The sequence below is a fragment of the Aspergillus mulundensis genome (assembly GCF_003369625.1).
Source record: "Aspergillus mulundensis strain DSM 5745 chromosome Unknown scaffold_6, whole genome shotgun sequence".
Lineage (NCBI taxonomy): Eukaryota > Fungi > Ascomycota > Eurotiomycetes > Eurotiales > Aspergillaceae > Aspergillus > Aspergillus mulundensis.
This window is the reverse complement of record NW_020797894.1, coordinates 1818853-1840084: the sequence shown is the minus strand read 5'-3', so window position 1 is coordinate 1840084 and position 21232 is coordinate 1818853. Positions and strand designations below refer to the sequence as shown.

Below are 21232 nucleotides of genomic sequence, written 5' to 3'. Positions count from 1 at the left end.
TATTACTTTGCATTCCTCAACTTCTGTTATCACGACCGGCTGAAATAAGGCCAGCGGACCCCGTGTCACCGTCGCGTACGGGCTTCGGTCACAGGTTGCGCAAACTGCCTAATACGGAAGTAAACCCAACCGGTGGGGCAACGCGGGGCTCCAGCTCTGACGATATCTCGATGCACGAGGCAAACAAGCAATCACGCAGCGCTGGTCGCCGAGATATAAGATAAATAAATCCATGACCGCCTCCTAGATTGTCGCCAAATCTCAACACCGAATACACATCATGGCTACCTCCAAAGAATGGCAAAAGATGCTGAACGGCGAGCTCTACTGGGCCTGGGACGCCGACCTACAAGCGAACCGCGATCGCTGCAGGGAAGCATGCAAACGGTTCAACGAAGCCGGCCAAGTCTCTCGACGGCGGCGAGTCGAGCTGTGGAGAGAGTGAGTGCCGTCCAATGCCACCACAAACTCGCCTCTTACACGCATACTTTTACCAGTATAATCGGCGACACTCGACCCCTCCCACCAGTGAATCCCGACCCAGAAGCAGACGCAAAGCAGTTCGACGCGACAGACCCAGTCGTCGATCCCCCGTTCTCAGTCGACCACGGCATCAATCTCAAAGTCAAGCCGGGCAGTTTCATCAACTTCGACACGACCATTCTCGATACGTGCCTGATAACCATCGGCGAACGCGTCCTATTCGGTCCGCACATTCGTATTTATGGCGCCACGCACCCGATGGATCCCGCTGTGCGGCGGGGACTAGAGGGCCCCGAGGCCGGGAAGGAGGTGCATATTGAGGACGATGTGTGGATAGGGGGCAGTGCGATGATTCTTGCGGGGGTGCGGATTGGGAGGGGGAGTACGGTGGGAGCGGGGTCCGTTGTTACGAAGGTAGCTATCCGTCATTCTTGACTATGGAAGATCACTGACTGAGGCTTGTTAGGATGTCCCGCCCTTCCACTTCGTTGCTGGCAATCCGGCACGAGTCATCCGGAAGATCGAGACCAGTATGGATCCGACGCAGAGCACTGAGGCTTAGGATCTGCATAAGCGGCGATCTAGATTCGGAGCTATACATTGTGAAAGATTAGAAGCCGAGACTATAAGTGTAGAGGCCTAGTCCACCCTGTCCATTCAGCGAGAGAATGAGCCGAGGTTGTTTTTACCTACAGATCCTTGGCGACTGCAATCTCCTGAACAATATGATGCTTTCCACATCAACAGTGATGCTTTGCTACAGGACTTTTCAAATTTGGTTTGTAGCCGAGGTGCCTCTCACCGATCAATTCGAATACAACCTTATAAATAGCAGAAACAATTGCATTGTTGTGAAAACCCCGGACCATCAAACCCAACCTCGGCACCCCGCCCCCAATATTAATTCGCAGCCGCTGATTGGCCGTCCGAATTCCGGGGTAACCAGGCTCAGGCCATCCATCGTCCATACAAATAAATGCATCTTCCCTTCCGTGTCTTACTCCTGTCTCGCGTCCCTCAACTCTAACACAACCTCCCTTCCCTCTGCATCCCTCCCAAACCCCCTCGCACCAGCATGTCCCAAACATTCACCCGCGCCGAAGTCGCGCAACACAACACAGAGGACTCCCTCTGGTGCATAATCGACGCCCGCGTCTACGACCTAACCGACTTCCTGGACGCCCATCCAGGCGGAAGCGTAGTCCTAACCCAAATCGCCGGCCAGGACGCAACGACCGATTTCTACAACCTGCACCGCCACGAAGTGCTCACAAAGTACCGACCAACCCTCTGCATCGGAACAATCGCCGACGAGAAGCCCCAAGTCCTCGACCCAAGCGCTGACAGTCTGAGCCCCGTGCCGTACGCAGAACCCCTCTGGCTACGACCGGGCTTCAAGTCCCCGTATTACAGCGAGAGTCACCGGCGGCTGCAGAGGGCGATCCGGGAGTTCACGAGCGTCCATGTTGCGCCTGAGGCGGCGGAGAAGGAGAAAGATGGGAGCTATATTTCCCAGGAATTGATTGATAGGATGGCGGATCCGGGCACGAATATCCTGGCCATGAGGCTTGGGCCGGGGAAGCATCTGCATGGGCGGACGTTGCTGGGTGGTGCCGTTAAAGGCGAGGAGTTCGATTACCTGCATGATTTGATTGTGGCGCAGGAGATGTGTCGGGTTAATGCGCGTGGTATGCCTACCCTATCTCCTACTTTTGTCTGATCTTTGCTTTGCGTTGGATGAGAGCGAGTGCTGATAGAGTTGCCCAGGCTTCCAAGACGGCAACATGGCCGGCATGGTCATCAGCCTAACAGCAGTGCAGAACTGGCTGCGCAACGAACCACTCCGGCAAAAAGTAACGGAGGAGGTCCTCTCAGGCAAGAAGAAGATGTGTCTCGCCGTGACGGAGGCATTCGCAGGCAGCGACGTCGCGGGGCTCAGGACCACAGCCGAGAAGACGGCCGATGGGAAGTACTACATCGTCAAGGGGACCAAGTACGCACCCCCTCCCACTCCACAAAATCCCTACAAATTCACAGCTCCTATACTAACGCACCGCGCAGGAAATGGATCACAAACGGCATGTACGCCGACTACTTCGTAACAGCGTGCCGAACAGCCAAGGGATTCTCGGTGCTGCTAATCCCACGCTCCGACACCGTCACAACGTCCCAAATCAAAACCTCGTACAGCACAACGGCCGCAACGGCCTTCGTGGAATTCGACAGCGTCCGCGTCCCCGCCGACCACCTCCTCGGCGAAGAACACAACGGCTTCACGGTGATAATGTCGAACTTCAACCACGAGCGCTTCATGATGGTATGCGCGGTCGTGCGCTTCAGCATGACAGTCGTAGAGGAGTGTCTGAAATGGTGCAACCAGCGCATCGTGTTCGGGAAGCGGCTCATCGAGCAGCCCGTTCTCCGGCAGAAGCTCGCGCGCATGATTAGTTTGACCGAAAGCAATCAGGCGTGGCTGGAGAGCATCGCGTACCAGATGAACAATATGAGCTACGCGGAGCAGAGCAAGAACCTTGGTGGTCCGATTGGGCTGCTGAAGAGCCATGCTACGCGGTGCGCCGGGGAGATCGCGGAGCAGGCGACGAATATCTTTGGGGGGAGAGGGTTGACGCAGAGCGGGATGGGACGGGTGGTGGAGATGTTCAATCGGACGTATAAGTTTGATGCGATTCTCGGCGGGACGGAGGAGATATTGGCGGATTTGGGGGTTCGGCAGGCGTTTAAGGGGTTTCCGAAGGCTATGCTGTAGATTCTCTATGTCTGATCTGCGGAGTTTGAGAGCTGTATATACTATTCCTATTACTTACTTGACGGGATATTGAAGCAATTGTTAGACCCGGAATCACCTTCTCAGCAATCGACTGAAAAATAAGAAGCTACTTCAACTCCAACCTCAGCGCATCATACTGCACATAAACAGTCGTCGGGAGAACAGCACTCTCATAGTTCGTCCCATTCTCCGGCAAATGCAGGGTAAGCAGATTCTCGCCCTCCTTCAACCAATCCACGGGGAACTCCCAGCGCTCACGAACTTGATAGCAGCTCACAGCTGAGCGCACAATACAGCTACTCGACTGGTTGAAGCCGACGAGAAGTGTAAGCGGTTCCTCCTGGTCGTTGATGTAGCTCTCCAATGGGAGATTGATGTACGGTTCAGACGCGTTGTACACGTCTGTGTTTCCGGATGCGGCTTTGGCGCCGGCGAGCTGGATCGTCAATGTTGCTGTCTTGTGAGCGTGGAGTTGTTTCGCGGTGAGGTCGAAGTGGATTCTCCAGTCGTGTGTTGTGTTGTATTCCACATTGGGGTTGTCTGGTGTAGGTCCGAAGACGGCCCAGTGCACAGTGTTGAAGTCTGTTGCTGGGTCGGATTCACCGATCGTGTAGTCGACGCCGTTGGGAAAGTCGGACTGCCAATCGTAGGCGCCCCAGTAGATAAGGTACTCGGGGGGTTGCAGGGGATGCGTTGTATCGCGGGCTGTGCCGTGGCGGAACTCGCCGGAGGATTTGTCTGGAGTTCCCAGACGCCAAACTTCTGTTCCTGCGGATTCCGCCGCCCAGGTGTCTTTCACAGAAGTTGATCTACCGGCTTTGACGACGATGCCGTCACGGACAAAGTCACCGAATATGCCGTCGGCGTATACAGTCAGGCGGTACTTGCCGGCAGCGACGTGGTCGATGCTAAATTTCCCGTTCTTGTCGATGTCAGTCCAGTATTGGTGCGATGAGGGAACGGCGGAGTTATCCTGGAAGTACTGGCCGTCGACGGTGAGAATGGCAATGGGGCTTTTGGCGTTCTTAGGGAGCTTGACGGTACCCTTGACGCTGCCTCTCTGCGATGAAGGAACGTATCCGATAACGTGCTTTGCGATAGAGTCGTAAAAGTCCACGTTCCAGCCGGGGCTGGCGAGGGATCTAGCTTCTTCCCGGAGATCTTCCAACGAATCGGCCTCTCCCCCGTTGAAAAGGTAAAATTGCGGTCCGAAGGTGCGGTCGAAACCGTTCGTGATATTCGGCGTGCCTTCGCCGTGGTGGTTGGAGACGATGTAGTTGTAGACGATGCCGTCGACCGTGAGATCAGAGTGCAATGGGCCCTAGTAAGTTAATTTACGATCGACCCGGTGATAGGGAGAATCCATACACCATAGTAGGTATCCTAGCAGTGTCAGCAAGTTGTCCAACATGTGTAGAGTGAGCAACATACCTTAGTGTTCATCACCAGCCACGCTCCATAAGTCGTCCCGTTGGACGTAGACCCATCGGCGTAAAGCCCATGGACGTCGTTGTCTCGCCATTCTGGCCAGTCAGCTTCGCACCCAACAGCAAGCGGCAGAAGGCATACGGTTGGAAAAAGTGTACTTGGTAAAGTACTCCGAGAACTGCTGGACATAGGCGTCATCCGGCGTGTTATTAAACCTCCACGTCGCATCCTGAACAACAATCTCCTCGTCAATCGCTTCGTCGCTAGGCAAAGGCGCAGTCTGCAGGTCGCTCGAGGTCAGATGCGTCCATAAGTCCGTACTCGGGCGGAAGAGCGTCCGGAACTCTTGCAGGTTGCGCAGGAACGGGGTGGTCTCGTTGTAGTACGCGAGCCGACTGAACATGTGGAAGCCGGTCTCGCCGTCGCGGAGAAACCAGTACTGCTGGAACTCCTGCCCTGTCGGAGTGTATGTATCATTCAAGATAATGCCTGCATATTTCGTGCCAGTCGAGTCTGTGCCCTGGACGAGTTCCGTAAGAGGGTTCGTGGATCCAGCGGTGTAGAAACCGGAGGGGATGCAGTAGCAGTCGAGGTAGGGACCAATCCCAGTGGATCCAGATTGCGGACCTAGGAAGTCTTGACCGTCGAGGTACAGATCGACAATACTACCCCGATCTTTGTCGTAAACGGCCTTGAGTCGATCATTTTCCAGAGTGATTGAGGTGCCATCCTCCGTCGCAGTGAGAGCCGCGCTTGCGACACTGGCCGCAGCTAGACCAATGGCGATACTCGCACGCATAATGAGGGGCACGCGGACAGAAAAGATATGCGTTCAAAGACGTTGTGGGTGGACTGGGCCCGGCTTTTATGATTTGTGCGGGGAGCAATAGTCAGATCCGGGGTAAAGCTGGCCGAGTTGTGGGACAAGCTTCCCAGCCACTGCGCTATCATTGAGGCCAGCGACAGGAACGGGCATATTCTCAAGCTAGGAGAGGGCCGGTAATTGTGCTCTGGATTGAAGACGCCACTCCAATGCCGTGCACCTGGAGCTAACCCTAGTTGCCTCCGCATCCCGGCGGGGGAATGCGGGAAACCCCCTGCCAAGTAAGCATCCTTCCTCTAGATTGACGGAAAAACTATTCGGTATCTTTTCACCCGACAAGGGAGGTACGGGGTCTGAAAAATCGAACAAACTTGATTGTGTGGGAGCGGAAAAGGCGGCACGGACGACGCCAAAATCAGATGCTTAGCTTCCAACCTTAAGCAGTGTGACGTTCCAGCTATAGTGGCACTGATATGTCAGAATCGGGAGGATTGGGGCGAGATATAACCGTGGTCCTGTCAGACCAGACGCTGAGAATGATACCATTTGGGTTCCCGGTAATAAATAGTGCACGGTCAATATAAGTGACTCGGTACACTATGCAGCCAAGACATATCCCCAAAGTCTGGTAAATCAAAGCTGTCCAACAGGCCAGGATTCATGCCTTCACCTAAAGACATGTCCTCAATCGAATTAGCCATGAGTGGACCGGGTTGCGACTGAGGCTGGTTATCCCCAATCGGAGCATCGGTGACAGCACGCTCATATAGTATCTCCAGTGCGGCCACACATCGTCGTGCAGAGGTGCTGTAACTCTGGTACTTGCGTAGGATTTCCAGAGCGTAGTTCCAGGAACGGGTAATCACGGCTTCAGTTACCTCCTCTAGAATCGGTGGGCACAACCGGCTGGCTATAATGACGGTGGCTGCCGTGTATACGTCTGCGACCTGTCAAGTCTCCTGCAGAATATGACTTAAAAGAGACTTACAGAGTATGTTATACCACCAGGCCGGAAGCGGGCCAGAGGTTCCATCGGAAGGAATGTTCCCGTATATAAGGTCAATAATATCTCGCGCGACATTGACGCAAATGATCGAGCATTGCAGGGCAACGCGTTGAGGAAAGGAATCCGTGAGCGATATAAGCGGGTCGGTGGCTGCGTCGCGAGACGTACAATATTTGGAGAGAATGGGTCGGAAGAGGAGCATCCGAACATGCAAGAATCTATCCGCAACTGATTAGCGCATCTTTAGTGACTCAGCTGAAACATACCTCGCTCGCAACACGACGCTTTGTCGGTAGAAGATGTTAGCGTTGGACCCCGAAGCAAGCTCGCCGCGGAGATGAGGCGGGAGACTTCGCGTCCAGCTGGTAAGAGCTCGGTCAAGCTCAAAAATAGTCAGCTCGCGCTCGCTACTATCCTTGTTGAAGGAGAATCCATAAACATCATCTGGCTCCTCCGGAGTAGGCTTATATAGACTAAGCAAAATGTCGTTCAGGATCTCGTACAACTCCAGCGACTTGGCATAGAAACTCATTATTGAGGGCTGATCAGTAGGCTGTGCTACTTCAACACCAGAGGCAGATGCAAAATACTCCTCGTCAATAGTGACGGGTAACGGTACGGACCCTGCCGATGCTTTTGAGATCATAGCAGGCCGTCCAAATGTCATTGATATTACCCTGGCCAAGCGTTAGACTATGAAGGGTATGATCAAGCGGTACGTACCGGTCCATAAGTACACAGCCATGCCAGATCTTTCTGGCGAGCTGCTGCTCCTGGGGGCTTTGAAGACGGGATATTGTCTGCGGAAGATGCAAACCCATGCTTTGGGCGTTCCGCACGGCGAGGCCGGTGACGATCCAGCACTGATGAGCGGAGTTGGTACTTTGCAAATACTGCGCCATTAGCAATAAACACTGTATCAGTCCAGCAGAACCAGAATCCCAAAGACTAAAGTGTAAGAGATCTTTAGCACGGGAGAAGAACGAAGCTGCTGAGGTCTCCCGCTCTTCTGGGGTGATGAAATCGGCGAGCTGACAAGCCAGAGCAAAAATAACGTTAAATATACACATTAGCATATTTTCGTCGGACTGTAGCCCTTCCCCCGTCCAGAGTCGTGCATACTCCTCCCGGAGCTGAATGCTGTCAACAAGCGGATAGAGAGGAAAGACGTAATGCCAGTAAACATTCATGAGGCTGTCTGCCGTCTTCCGAGAGGGCAATACGTAGTCATGAATGGCGCTTGTCCGGTGCCTCTGCGGAGATAAAAAACTTCCCCGAAGACCAAAATCGTTGGCAGGATCTGCGGTATCTTGTTGCGGAGAGGAAACCTTCTTGTCCACCGCCGTCTTGATCTGGCGCATGAAGCTAGCAGCACTTGAGCTGCCGAAAAACTCTTGAGAGGGCCGTTCTTCCACAGCCCCCATCATCGCATTTATGCCGTCCGCACTTTCAGTTGGTTGTGACGTCCTGCGAGCTGAACGGGTCGCTCCATTCATGAGAGGAACAGAATCACCAACTAAATTGCCAGATGAGGGAGAGCGGCCAGAAAGGGCCCCGAAAGAAGAATTCGGCCTGTGAAATGGTGTGGCCTGAGCCAGGGATGACTGCGAACGCGGTGTCTCCGTCGGGCCTGATTGCTGAGTAGGTGTCCCAATCTGCCGAGAAGCCATCAGAACAATCAAGATACAACAGCTGAATTGCCCTTATCCAGCGTCCTAGGCCAAGCTTACAGAGTCATGCCCCCACCCGCGAAACCCATTCGCCTCCGAGAAACCAGGGACATAAACCGGCCCGGGCCCCTCAAGCGCTTTGATCCGATTTTCCAAGGTCGTGATGTAGCTTGTAGGTTGCAACCCTGCGTCAGCCGAAGATCGTCGTACCGTGGATTTTACTGGCGACTCACTTCTCCGCCGCCCTCTTCTTCTCCGGCTCGCCGGTATACCTGCACTGGGCACCCTTATCTACCCTCTTCGAGCACGGCCCACAAGCTGCGCGAACAGTATTAGTAAATCGAGAGGTCTCGATTTCAAATGTTGTGGGAGAGACAACACAAACCAGGCTGGACGCCGTCGCAACGGACTTTCCGAACGCGGCACTCATCGCAGGCGACGGCGATCTTGCGGCGCTTGGGCCGCTGGCTAGTATCGGCGCCACTGTGATCTTGGCTGGGCGATGTGCTGTTCATCGAGAATGCTTCTCCGCCTGGTTGATGATGGACGGGCCTGTTGGAGAAGGAAGGTCGTCGGAATGAGCTCCGAGGGAATCTGGGGAAGAAGGTCTTGGCAATCTGGGTTTCGGGTGTGGTTCCGGATGGTGCCTCAGGCCGCAGATGCTCGCTGGACGACCATGCTTCTTTGTTGGTAGTTGTCGCTTCAGTGGAATGAGGTAGAACTCAACGAGGCTTAGAAGTGGTAGGCCGGGGCCTTTATCAAGAGTCGCTCTTGCATTGATGTAAGCTTGTCCAGACAACCGGAAGGGAAACAGGGATTTCGAGTATATTGATTACCTAGGCAACAGTACAAGACCCAACGCTTTATAAGGGACAAGAGCGGACACTTTCATGTTCCAGGAGAGTAGAGATATTGTAAGTGGGTTCAAGCACCACAAATAGATTAAACTGAGCTATGTTCATCCACATAGTCTATCATGCACTATGTACTATGTATCATGTACTCCGTATGCGCGCCAGAAAACGCTGAAGAACTCAAACATCCCAAGAGCAATGTTCAACAACCCCAAATCATCGCTCAGCAGCACTGAATCTATGAGTTGGACTGCTATTCTGAATCTCCATTCTTCTCCTCTAGTATCCACCCCCCCATGAACCCCAAAACTGGAAAGCCGGTAAGACCGACAATGAGCGCAAGAACCCACGCCATAGTGCCCCAGCCCTGATGCTCCCGGACAAATCCCGCCAGAAAGGGTCCAGCCAGACTGCCACCCGCGAACGCCGCATTACTCATGCCGTAAGCCAGCGCTATTGCACCGCCTTTGCCCCAGGCCCTGGGATTGGCTTCTTCCTTTTCCTGGACGACGTAGCAAATTTCGGCAAGGATAATAGCGAACATTGCTGCTATGCAGGTCCCGATCAGGGCAAGGAGTGCACAGAGAATAACGATATCATGCATGCTGTTCTCCGACACAAAGCGTAGACAAACGAGAGCAGGGACCGTGCCGAAGAACGCGCCGCCCGCGACGTAGCGTCTGGATGCTGGGAAGCGGTCATTGATGTACCCAACCGCGGGACCAATAATATGCGGGAAAGTTAGTGGAATGAAGATGAGACCCTGTGCGGTCTGGGCCCAGTGGAAAGTCTCTTCAACGAAGAGGGGGAGCACGCTGTCGAAGGAGGTAAGGAGCACGGAGAGAATAAAGTAGGCCCAGAGTGCGACGAGCATGCGACTGGAGGCGAGGAGTGTGAGGACAGCGCATTTTTGTTTTCTTGCTGGTTGCTCAGCGGTTGGAGTTGGGATGGGCGTGTCTTGGGGCGATGGTGCTTGCAGGCTTTGTTTGCCTTTCTGGCCCTCGATGTCTGTGTCGCTCTCCGATTGCTGAGGAACAGCGACGACCGGCACCTGTGGCTGTATCTGCTCTTCGCCCTGAAGCCACTGCACCGCATCCTTTCTCTCAACCATGACAATACGAAAGACAATATCCAACGCGATGAGCGCAAATGCCAACGCAAAGACCGAGTAGTAGCCACCATGCTCATACAATGCACCACCGACAAGCGGACCGCCCATAAGGCCAAAGGTCATTCCCATGCCAATATACCCGAGAGCTTGGCCCAGGGCATCCTTGTCGACCGTGTCGACAATTAGCGCACAGCCGACTGTCCACACGATAGCGGCCGACGCACCCTGGCAGAGACGCCCAGCAATCCAGAGCCCAATGTGGGTTCCAACGCAGAGGAGAGCTGTCGATGCGCCGAGGGCCACGAGACCGTGAATCAGAGGCCAGCGACGGGATTCGATTCTGTCAGCGAGGTAGCCAGCGAGAACTGTGGGTTGTGTCAGTGTTACTAATTGGCGATTTGGGGAAAGAGGTGAAGAACGTACGTGAACAAGTGAGAAGAGCGCCGCCGTAGAGGCCTAGGAGGACTGATGTCCAAGATTGTTCTGGTGGCGTTAGGGTGTTGTTAGCCACATGCTGCTGCGAATATATCAAAGCATTCTTACCATCTCCTTCACTAATTCCAGCTCTTTCGTGCAGCGCAGTCGGAGTCACAGGGACGATCTGGTCTGTCAGTCTCTGAGATCATGAGTGCAATCCGTAGTACATACAATTCCATAAAGCAGAATGTCCTGTCAACGTCGGTCAGCATGTTGAAAATACCGAGGAAGGAGAGGAAAAATACAGTGAAGACAGCAAAAACCACCACGAATATTATAAAGCCCTTCGAAGCTCTCCACTGGAGCAGAAATGGGCGCTGGTTGGCCTGGCGAGCGCCCAGGGCCGTAAACATCATGCGATGACAACGGTAGAGGTCCATGAGATCTGCAAGAAAGGTAGCTGGCGTCCTTGTAGCTCCAAGGCGATTCTCCACCGAGCTCAAGAGGTTGAAGGATGGAGCAGAAAGTTGGCAGCGGATGTGTTCTCGCAGTCATAATCTGATGGAGCCAGTGCGGGTCCCGCGGAGCCCGTTTTGTACCTGTTGGTGGCAAGATAAGAAGGCCAATTCACCCCAGCCAGATGCAACATTCACTACCTGCGGCTCCATAATCTCGAACAGCAACCGGTCAGCAACCGGTGATAGCTCGAGCTTCGACGCAACCTATCTTGTCGTTCTCAATGTCAGTTGGTGTTGCTGTTGCTGCCATTGCGTGAGCTCATCTTGATGCAACCTTCAGTTGAGTGCCCAAAGCGCTCTGAAGGGAGAAGCAGGCCATCACTTTGTTGACGATGATTCTATCATACATAAAGCACACTGGCCTAGAACCGATGGATTCTATCCTTAGAATATCCTAACTCTCCCAGAATCCCCTTCTGCTTCCCGAATCCGCCTCCAACCAGCGACGTCTCCATAGCGGGGGGTCCGCAAACAAATACCTTGGTGTTGGCCTCCTCTGGCCCACGCATGACTTCCGCAAGGACGTCCTTGATCACATACCCTGACCGCAGTTCTTGATCCGGCTTGAAGTCGCTTCCTGGACGACTGACGGTGTAGTGGACATCAAGCCTGTCCGGGTGCGCGCGCTTATACGCGTCAAATTCCTCACGCAGAAGTAAATCTTCTTCCGTATTGACGCCAAAGACCACGGTCACTTTCGTGCTATCCGCGGGATTGTCGAGGATCCCTTGCGCCAGCTGGTAGATGGGTGTTATCCCTGCACCGCCGGCGATGAGATATACGCGCGAGAACTTGTTCGGCGTCCATTTGAACCCTGGCAGAGACGCAAGGATGAAAAGGTTGTCGCCGGGCTTGAGGCCATGAAGATGAGTGCTTGCCTTTCCGTCAGGATACCTTTTGACGAGGAGGTCAACGAAGCCGGGTTCGTCTGTTGTTTCCATTAAAACAAGGCTCCAAACATAGGCGAGCTGCGCAACTCTTCTTCTTACCTAATTTGCTGACAGGAGTGTAAGGTCGCACAACGGGGAGCCAGCTACCCTCTGGCTTGGAGAACGTGAGGAGCGCAGCTGGATGGTAAACGAATGAGCTCCTCTCCTTGAAAGCATATCCACAGATCACCAAACTCACACGTCAGACCAAGCCCGCTTACCGAGCGCTCACCACCGGGCAGCTCAAACCGCAGCCGCTTCGTGTTGTGATTGACACTCTCGGAACTATGAAGACGGAGGTACTTCAACGCCGGCCCACGACCGAATACCTTCTTTAGCTCCAGATCAGGAGACTGTGCAAAGGCCTCCTTGATGAAGATTTTTGAGGCTGCGTACGTGCCGATCCCACCAACAGCAAGAACAGCCAGAGCTTTGGCGGCGAGGGGCCGATTGACGAGGTTTGCCATGAGGGGTGTAACGAAGTGCGCTGAAGGCAGAGTGACTGTTAGCAGTAGGGTTTCTGGCGATTTGGAGCAGAGAAAGCATGTCCTGGCCGGTTTAAATATTCGGTGTCGACAGCCATTGCTTACGGCGTCGGGGTGTCGGCGCTTGAGACGCCGTCAGCAGGGCAAGCTGCCGGTCACCGATCGGTGGTGCAATCCCAGAGTGGTATGATCAGATACGGTCCTGGAATGTTATTGGCCATCTCGCGTCCAAGTCGGGCAGTCCTTGAGAGCTGGGACTCTGCTGGGGGCCATTCGTAACAAGATGCGGAGTAGGAAACACGAGACGGAAGAGGAAGCTTCCCGTTGGTGCATCACGTGCCAGTGCAAGGCCACATCTGCATTCATTTTCTACTGCTTTGGACTCAACTCAGTGCACAGAGACAAACTTTCTGGGCCAGCAAGGTGCGCCTTTTTGACACCCCCAGTGGTTCAGTTGGCTTAATACAATGCACAGATATTCTAGAGGCCTCAGCCACAACCAGCCAATACCTACGGTGCCGAACACTGTGACTAGGCAGCCTGATAACAATGGAGGAAAGCAGCCCAGCTAACTTGGGAATTGAATCACAAATCCTGCCACTTCACAGCACCGGATAGCGAGAACAGCTTGAATGACGGGCGCAGACTTTCGTATCAGCAGAAAATGCCTCTTTACCGGCGAAATCTCGACGTCAAGGCAGGCTACTGGCGCTTAAGCCTGTCCATTTTCAAAGTCGCCATTCTACCAGATATATGGATGAGTCTCGTGTTCAATCTAAGATGCTTCATCTTGGGCGTCGTGCTTACAACCCATGCCTTCTTTTTTGTCTGTCCCGCGGTATAATATTAGCGCTACAACCATGTGTTGGAGAGGCCAGAGGAGCTACTCATGAAGATGAAATAAAAATATTGCAAGATAAATAATAATATTATAAAATAATAAGTAAATCTAGCTAAGAAATAATTTGTATATAAAATTTTTAATAAAAAAAGTAATATGTAATAATACTAGCCTTTTTAAAATAAGCGCGGGGAATAAAGCTAATTTAGGCTAAAGGCTTTTAGTGGCTTTTATAGCCTACTAGTTTTTTACTTTAATACAGCCCCCTAGCGTTAATATATTAAAGCTATATAAAACTTATAAAAATATAAAAATTATAAAAACATGGTGGTTAAGTAGCTAAAATTTTAATTTTTTATGCTAAATTTATTACTATTAACTTTAATATTTTAATAAAACTTTAAAACTTTACCTTATTTAGTATTTTTATTAGGCTATCTACCAGGTTTTTAATTTTATTAATTTTTTTAAACTTTATAAGGTCTTTAGTAACAAGATTTTTTATTAAAAAGTATTAAATATTTATTTATTTAGTTCCCGGAGTATACCCCGGTTTTCCTAACTTAATAATTATATTTATTAAATTTATATAAACTATTATAGGTTTTTTAATATTAAACCTTAAAGCTATATATAGCTTTTTAAGCTAAATAGCCTTTTTTACTATTATATTAAATATAATAAATTTTGTTAAAGTTAAACTTTTGGCTATAATTAATTACCTTATAAATTTTTAAAAAATAGGCGCGCTGTAAAAATAAAATATATATATTTTTATTAATTTTTTTTTTTTATAGTTAGCATGTAAACTATTTATATATTTAACTAGCACTTTATTATTTATACCTAGGAAAATATTAAGATTTTAATACTTTTTAAAATATTAAAATATATACTTAACCGCGGTAAAGTTAGCACTTTAAAAATTTAAAATATACCTTAATAATTTTATAGTGGCATATTTAATATTTAGCCTTATTTTTTTAAATATTTAGTTAAGCTTTTCTATTAATTATTAATACTTTAAAATATTTTTTTTATAATAGTTTAAATATAGCAACAGCTGCCTTTATTAAGTGTTTTTAACCTAGATTTATTAAAATTCTTTACCTGTTTAATTTGTTAAAGTTTAATTAATTTAGGATTTTTTAAATATAGGTTTTTTAAAAAATAAGTATTTTTTTTTTATAAAATTAATATTATATCCCAGGAACCGCTTTAATTTTTTAAGAATTTTAAGTTTAAAGTATTTAGCTAACTTTTTTAAAAACTTTTTATAAATTTTTTTTATAAGCGCCGCCACTAAAATATTATTTATATAAATAATTATAATACTGCCCTTGTAGGCGTAATAAAAAAAACATAGATTTTTTTTAATACTTTAAAGGCTTATACTCTTTAATATATTTATAAATATTTTATTTTAAAAGTATACTACTTTTTTTAACCTGTATAAAGCACGGAGGAGTAGGCAAATAAAAAWTTTTTTTTTTTAAACTTATTAGTTACTTTATAAGAACCTTTTCTTGCTTTATTATAAAGTTAAGATAGGTGGTTACCATGTTAAATTAAATATAATAGTAACCCCTTTTATAAATAGCTATAAAATAGATTTTTACTAGCGTGTTAATAATAACTAAAATATATGTTTTTAGGCTGCTATTTTTAACCTAAAAGTTACTATATATAACCTAGCAGGCGCGAAACTTTTTAATATTATTTTTTTTATTTTTTTTATGTTAAAAATCCATTTTCCTGGTATGATTTTTTTTTTTAAATAGCTAAAAATTAGGGAACTAATCTTTATACAGGGATATTTTTTAGCTTAGTATTTTGCTTATTTATTACTTTAATTTAGTATTTTTTTAGGGAGATTTTATTACCTTTTTATAGTTATTTAGAATTAATATTTTATAGGTTTTAAAAGAATAAACGCTATTTAAAATTAGTAGTGTAGGTAAGGCTAATAAATTAAGTAATTTTAATTTTATTTTTTTAGCATCCTAGTGTTTTTATTCTTACTTTAATTACTTTGCTTACTTATTTGCAAAGCATACTAATTTAAATTATTTTTTATTAACTTTTTTACTAGGTAAAATTAGCCCCAAGTCCTTTATTATAAATTAAAAGTGTTTTTCTTTTTTTTTTTTTTTTTTTTTTTTTTTTACTTTTATAATACTATATCTTAGCCTTAAAGTATTAAGCCATGGCTATACACATTTTATTATTAATTTTTAAAGGTAGTGAGTTTTCTAAAACTTTTTGCTTTAAAACTGCTTTATTTTTTTTTATTTTAATTAATTATAATACTTTTTATACCTATATCTCCTGTTTTTTACAAGGCAAGAATACTAGCATATTATTAAAAATAAATAAACTTAGTAATTTACTTGCTTGCATTTTTTTTATCTTTTTTTTTATATTTTTTTTTACTTTTTTAACTTTTTTAACTATCTTTTTAATTATTAGCTCTTTAAATAGTTATATATAATTTATACTAGGAGTATTTTCTTTCTTTAATACTTATATAAGTTTTTTTTATATAATTATAGTTTTTAATATTATTTTAGCTGCTAAAGGCACTTTTTTTTTAATATTTACTAATTAAATACCTAAGCACGTGGCCTTAATTAGTATATTAGCTAAGCCTTATAGCTTGGTAATTTTTCTTTTTTTATTAAAATAAATTTTGTAAATTCTAGGGCAGGAAGCGCTAGATCTAAGGATAAGGTTTAGACCCTTTTAATTATAATAATTTTTTTACTTTTATTAGCCACTTATAAATTATTATTATTAAAATTTTATATTTTAAATTACTTATTAAAACTAACTAAATTACTAGGTTTTTTATTATTAAAATTAACTAGTAAATGCGGTGGAGTAGGTAAAGGCACTTTATTATTATTTTTTTCTTTTTTAAATATAATATTTTTTAATTTAATAATCTTTCCGGACTCCGGGAAGTATATTTTATAAATATAAGATTTTTTATATTTTATAAGTTTTTTTTTTTCCGCTTTAGGCATTATTTTTAAAGCTTTTATTTTTATTTTTACAGGAATATAAATGTAGGCGTTATATTTAAAAATTTATAAATACTTTAGTAAAGTATTATTTAGCACTAGTATCCCCAGGCCTTTTATAAATTTTTTTACTAGTAGTTTTATTTTACCTTTTTAAATAAGTTAATTTTAAATATATAATGCGGATTTAACCGCTAGTGGCTATAGCTTTTTTAATAACTTTATATTTATTATTATGCTGCAAGTAATTTATATAATATACCTACTAAACTACTTAATTTTGCTATTTTTTTTAGGTATATAACTTAAAGTTTTTTTAAATTTAGTACTAGTTTAATTTTAGTAATATTAGGCCTTATAATTATTAAAATCCCTGGTATTATTACTTTTTATTTTTATAATATATATTTTACTTATATTAAGCTATTATAAATGCATGTAAATAAGCATGTTTGCTAGCTTATTTTTCCGGCGTAAGAACTAGTAAAAATAATCCCTAAAGTTATTATTAAGCGCTAATAAAGTGTAATTATATTCTTATATACCCTAAGGCTTTATTAATTAAATATTAACATGTATTATTTATAAAGGCTTTATAACTTATTATTAAGAAGTTTTAAAAACCTTTTTCTTTAACTTTGCTAGCTTGTAAATTTTATAATTTATAATTATCTTATTATTTTAATATTTATTTTTATTATTAGTATTATTTAACTGCGCGTAATTCTTATTAAGTTATAATATTAATACATGGCCTAAACACCTATGCTAAATTCTTATTAAAACTAAAGCTATATTAAAGCTTGCTTCCTTATTAATATTTAGTTTACTTAACTAAGGCACGTTCTTATTAATATAAACCTTAAAGATAACCTTATTATTTTTAATTTATTAAATTTTTAATAATTTACTATTATACCAGAGGCCTAGGTTTATCTTAATTTTTTTTACTAGTAAAATATTATATGGTAATTTTAAAGATTATAGGTAATTAAATTATAGTATTAATACCTTGCTATTATTTAACTAAATATGTAGGTTTACTTTGCCTTTCCCTTTAGGGATTACTTTTTTATTATTTAATATAGTAAATGCATGCTATAGGAGTTAAATAATATAAAGATTTTTTATAAGGTCTTTATTATTATATATAAAAATTCTAGAACTAGTATTTACTAGTTATTAACTATAAAACTTTAATATTATTAATATAATAAAAAGCATAGCGCTATATATATTAAAGTTTATATTATATTTACCCTAAGTTTATTAAAAAATAGCGGTAATGCTAGGCTTGCTAGCATTACTATTTTTAGTATTATTATTATTTAAATTTATTAGCCTAATAAACTTATAGCACTAGATCTTGCCTAATAATTACTAGCTTAATAGTTACTTTTTTAGTACTAGATAGTAATAATTTAAAGAATTATAAGGTCCTTTACTATAATAATTATATATTTCTTTTGCTAATTTTTTTTTAAAGTTATTCTTTTTTTTACCTATTACTTATTAAACACCCCTTTTTCCAGAGCACCTTAACAAGGTATGTTTTATTTTTTATTTTTAAAATTAGAACTATTCTTGTCCCTATTTTTATTTTTATTACTATTATTATTATTATTTTTTAATACTACCGCATAAATAAAAGTCTAAACCTTTGCTTTATTTAAAACCTTATAATAAACCTTTTAAAACTATACTATAGTTATTTTTTTAATAATGCTTGTAGGTGTTAAAATATACTTTATTTTATAATATAAAGGTATTTCCGCCTATAATTTTTTTAAAAGTAAAAAGAACTGCTAGTACAAAGTAATAATTATATTAAATTTATTACTAAATTTATACTTTTTATAAAGTGCTTTAATAAACTTTTAAATTATTTTATAACTAGCCTGGTTAATAGTAATAGCCTTCTCTTAGATTATATAAGCTATTATATATTTATTTTTATTAAAAACCTAGTTAATTTTAGCGTAAAACTTGTTTATATATAACGCCTTTTTTAAATTTACTTATATTATTTATATAATATTATTTATTAAACTTTTTATAAGTTATATCTAAACCTTTTTTAATGCGGTTGCCTATTTTTAATATAATATTAATATTAATATTAGGCAAGGTATATTCTTTTTAATAAGTGCCTTAAGATTATATAGGTCTAGTTTTAGGCTTATTAACCAGGTTTATATATTATAATCTTCCTTACCTTTTAATTTTTTATTTATTATATTAAGTATAAAGGCTTTTTCCGGTAGATTTGTTACTTAATTTATTATAATAATAAAAGTAAATATTATTTTTATAATAGGTATGGGAGTTATATTAAGTATTATAAAGCCTTTTAATATATTAAAAGTAAAAATATTTATAAATATTAATTAAAATTAATTAATTAAATTTTAGGGCTTCCAGCGCTGCTGTCTTAATTAATTACATGTAAATTTTTAAATATAAAATAGATAATAATAAGTAATATTTATAAATAAAATTTTAAAAGAATTAGGGGCTTATAACCTGTTAAAAAGGCTAAAAAAGTTATTTATAAAAATAAAATAAAAATATTATAAGATAAATAATAATATTATAAAATAATAAGTAAATCTAGCTAAAAAATAATTTATATATAAAATTTTTAATAAAAAAAGTAATATATAATAACACTAGCCTCTTTAGGATAAGCGCGGGGAACAAAGCTAATTTAGGCTAGAGGCTTCTGGCGGCTTTTACAGCCTGCCAGTCCTCCGCTCCGACACCATGGGCTTACCATACCTTCCTTTGCTGATCGCATTTGCGAAGAGTTCTTTCCGGGGAGGGCTATATACAGACTGGCAGGTCATATGCCTTTCGAGAGGAAACTATGCTTGTTCCAGTCAATGTGGGTGCCGGCATTTGTTAACACGGTGTTGGCGCCGCTCAAGGGCTCTACTAGGCCATTCCCTGTCGTGGCCTGGTCTTTACTGGCATATATCCCGAAGCTTCGACACCGAGTGCGATGGACTCTGGTCTTGATAGCTAACCGGCCTGGAAGACAAAGTCGTTCAGCTGTCCTTGCATTATTTACCGGCGCTCTATGATACAAGAGTTCGCCGCTCACCTGTATACCGAAGGCACCTCCGACCCCAATTCCAGCTTGCCTGGGATTACCTGAATGGCCGCAAACCAAAACAACACCACCCTTATATTGTATTCTACCGGCTGCGAAGCCATCTTGATGATATTTCAGGCAAGGGGAATGAATGGTGGGAGCAGAAACTCGGGATCCGCCTCGCAGACAGAGGAAGTTCCAAATGCGGCGACATCAGGGATGCGCGGACTGTACACTTCCACGTTGGGGTGGGAGTGAACCAGTGCTTGGTGTCGCTGCTCGCCAAATCCGACATCCTCTGGTGGCTGCCGAGGTACCCCCAGGGCCCTCCCAGACCGGACGATCCGCATCTCATACTTTCCGACGACCCCCGGCTCCCGCACGCCTACGATGGTGACACAACGAGCCCAGGGCCCTCTGGCCCCTGGCACGGCTATCGCATTCAGATGCTAAACGCCAACGCCTTGACGGAGTCCGTGCTGTATCTGATTGCCAGAGACAGCGATGGGCCGTGCCCTGCTCCAGATGTCCAACCCCCGCCGTGGTTTGACAGTTGGAAACTCATGAGCTTCGAGTTGGATGATAGCAACCGGCCTGATACACCTGCATACAGAAGGCGTATCCGGCCGGAGTTCCAGTTTGCCTGGGACTATCTCTGCGGCCGAGGACCTCCAGGCCACTGTGTCTGAAATGGCGTTTAGAGGTTACGCGATCATCTAATTGATAATGGCGAGCTTTCCCCATCTTTGCCTAGGTTTGATTGTTCTGGCCTTCAGGGGTGTCATGAGTCCGGACGGCACACGAGATGGGACTTTTGGAAATTATGGCAGGGAATGTGATGTTCCTCTACTATCTCGAGTCTGTACAATGACTGGTTTCGTTCGCCATTCATCCTTTGCGGTGCGCCTTTTCTTCGTGTCTTGACCTCATTGAGTTTCTCTGTGTGCTTCCTGCTCTTTGCTTCTACCAACACCCCTCCAACGCTCCTGAACTTTCTTCTTAAATCTCTTTGTCTATGCTCTTCGTCTCATGGTCTTTATTTTGCTCCCAAGTCTGCGTTCCCTGTTTTGACATCACTACATTCCTCTGTCCCTTTGCGCCTGGTTTTCCATTGCGCATTGTTGCTTTCCTAGTCTTGCCTTCTAGCGTTACCCCAAGGCTTTCGTCCTGCTCTCTAGCTAAGTACTTAAGTAAGTGAGCAATACACACCTCCAACCCTGGACATTGGATGTGCGATGTTTTAGCCGGTAAGAAGGCGCACTCTCCAGACCCTAACCGGTCCACGTACAACCTGGAGCACAAATCTAGTCAGTCTCCCACTATGGGAACCCAAGATCCAACCATTCCTCGGGCCGAATGACACAATGCTTCTTGTTCTGGCAGTGTCCTGGCGTTAGGGCTAGTGTCAGGGTATATTTTCCGCGAGGCTTGGCGTCGCTAACTCGGCCAGTGCATTGCGTGTGGGAAGTCGTCCTGCAATACGGTCGCAGTAGTTCTTCCGGAATCTATGGGCCACTATTTAAGATGTTGGTTCAGAGTCTCGGGCCTCCCCGGTCCAGCTGCATAGTCAGTGTCGATGGCCATAGCCATCGCTCTACCGGCGCTCCTACGGAGGACTAAATCGACAATCGCGCAAAAACTCCACATCATGTAAATACAGTATCAGCCACCCTCACCGCCTTTTTAACCAGGCCTACACAAGCCCCTACTAAGCCTACTAAGCACCCCTAGCACCCCTAGCACCCCTAGCACCCATAATAAT

The 21232-nt window shown here is 44.4% G+C and overlaps 7 protein-coding genes across 7 annotated transcripts; 3 read left to right on the top strand and 4 right to left on the bottom strand.

Annotated features, from left to right (window-relative positions):
- Positions 1–280: 280 nt before the first annotated feature.
- Positions 281–1045, top strand: DSM5745_06776 (sugar O-acetyltransferase; the record flags this gene model as incomplete). The annotated part of the gene is made up of 3 exons (XM_026748792.1): positions 281–441; positions 498–897; positions 950–1045. The coding sequence occupies 3 exons, from the start codon at positions 281–283 to the stop codon at positions 1043–1045; spliced, it is 657 nt and encodes a 218-aa protein (XP_026603096.1).
- A 513-nt stretch (positions 1046–1558) lies between these two features.
- On the top strand, positions 1559–2585 carry DSM5745_06775 (acyl-CoA dehydrogenase family protein; the record flags this gene model as incomplete). Its single annotated transcript, XM_026748791.1, has 2 exons — positions 1559–2171; positions 2251–2585. The coding sequence occupies 2 exons, from the start codon at positions 1559–1561 to the stop codon at positions 2583–2585; spliced, it is 948 nt and encodes a 315-aa protein (XP_026603095.1).
- Positions 2586–3377: 792 nt separating this feature from the next.
- On the bottom strand, positions 3378–5498 carry rglB (polysaccharide lyase family 4 protein; the record flags this gene model as incomplete). Its single annotated transcript, XM_026748790.1, has 4 exons — positions 3378–4592; positions 4640–4654; positions 4703–4794; positions 4841–5498. The coding sequence occupies 4 exons, from the start codon at positions 5496–5498 to the stop codon at positions 3378–3380; spliced, it is 1980 nt and encodes a 659-aa protein (XP_026603094.1).
- A 599-nt stretch (positions 5499–6097) lies between these two features.
- On the bottom strand, positions 6098–8713 carry DSM5745_06773 (transcription factor domain-containing protein; the record flags this gene model as incomplete). The annotated part of the gene is made up of 7 exons (XM_026748789.1): positions 6098–6462; positions 6511–6746; positions 6795–7205; positions 7252–8183; positions 8259–8367; positions 8432–8516; positions 8584–8713. 7 exons carry the CDS (start codon positions 8711–8713, stop codon positions 6098–6100), a joined length of 2268 nt encoding a protein of 755 aa, XP_026603093.1.
- Positions 8714–9305: 592 nt separating this feature from the next.
- Positions 9306–11020, bottom strand: DSM5745_06772 (MFS transporter; the record flags this gene model as incomplete). Its single annotated transcript, XM_026748788.1, has 5 exons — positions 9306–10528; positions 10587–10646; positions 10707–10764; positions 10812–10832; positions 10886–11020. 5 exons carry the CDS (start codon positions 11018–11020, stop codon positions 9306–9308), a joined length of 1497 nt encoding a protein of 498 aa, XP_026603092.1.
- Positions 11021–11460: 440 nt separating this feature from the next.
- On the bottom strand, positions 11461–12494 carry DSM5745_06771 (cytochrome b5 reductase family protein; the record flags this gene model as incomplete). Its single annotated transcript, XM_026748787.1, has 3 exons — positions 11461–12026; positions 12088–12165; positions 12227–12494. 3 exons carry the CDS (start codon positions 12492–12494, stop codon positions 11461–11463), a joined length of 912 nt encoding a protein of 303 aa, XP_026603091.1.
- Positions 12495–19258: 6764 nt separating this feature from the next.
- Positions 19259–20159, top strand: DSM5745_06770 (uncharacterized protein; the record flags this gene model as incomplete). The annotated part of the gene is made up of 2 exons (XM_026748786.1): positions 19259–19327; positions 19398–20159. The coding sequence occupies 2 exons, from the start codon at positions 19259–19261 to the stop codon at positions 20157–20159; spliced, it is 831 nt and encodes a 276-aa protein (XP_026603090.1).
- Positions 20160–21232: the final 1073 nt, after the last annotated feature.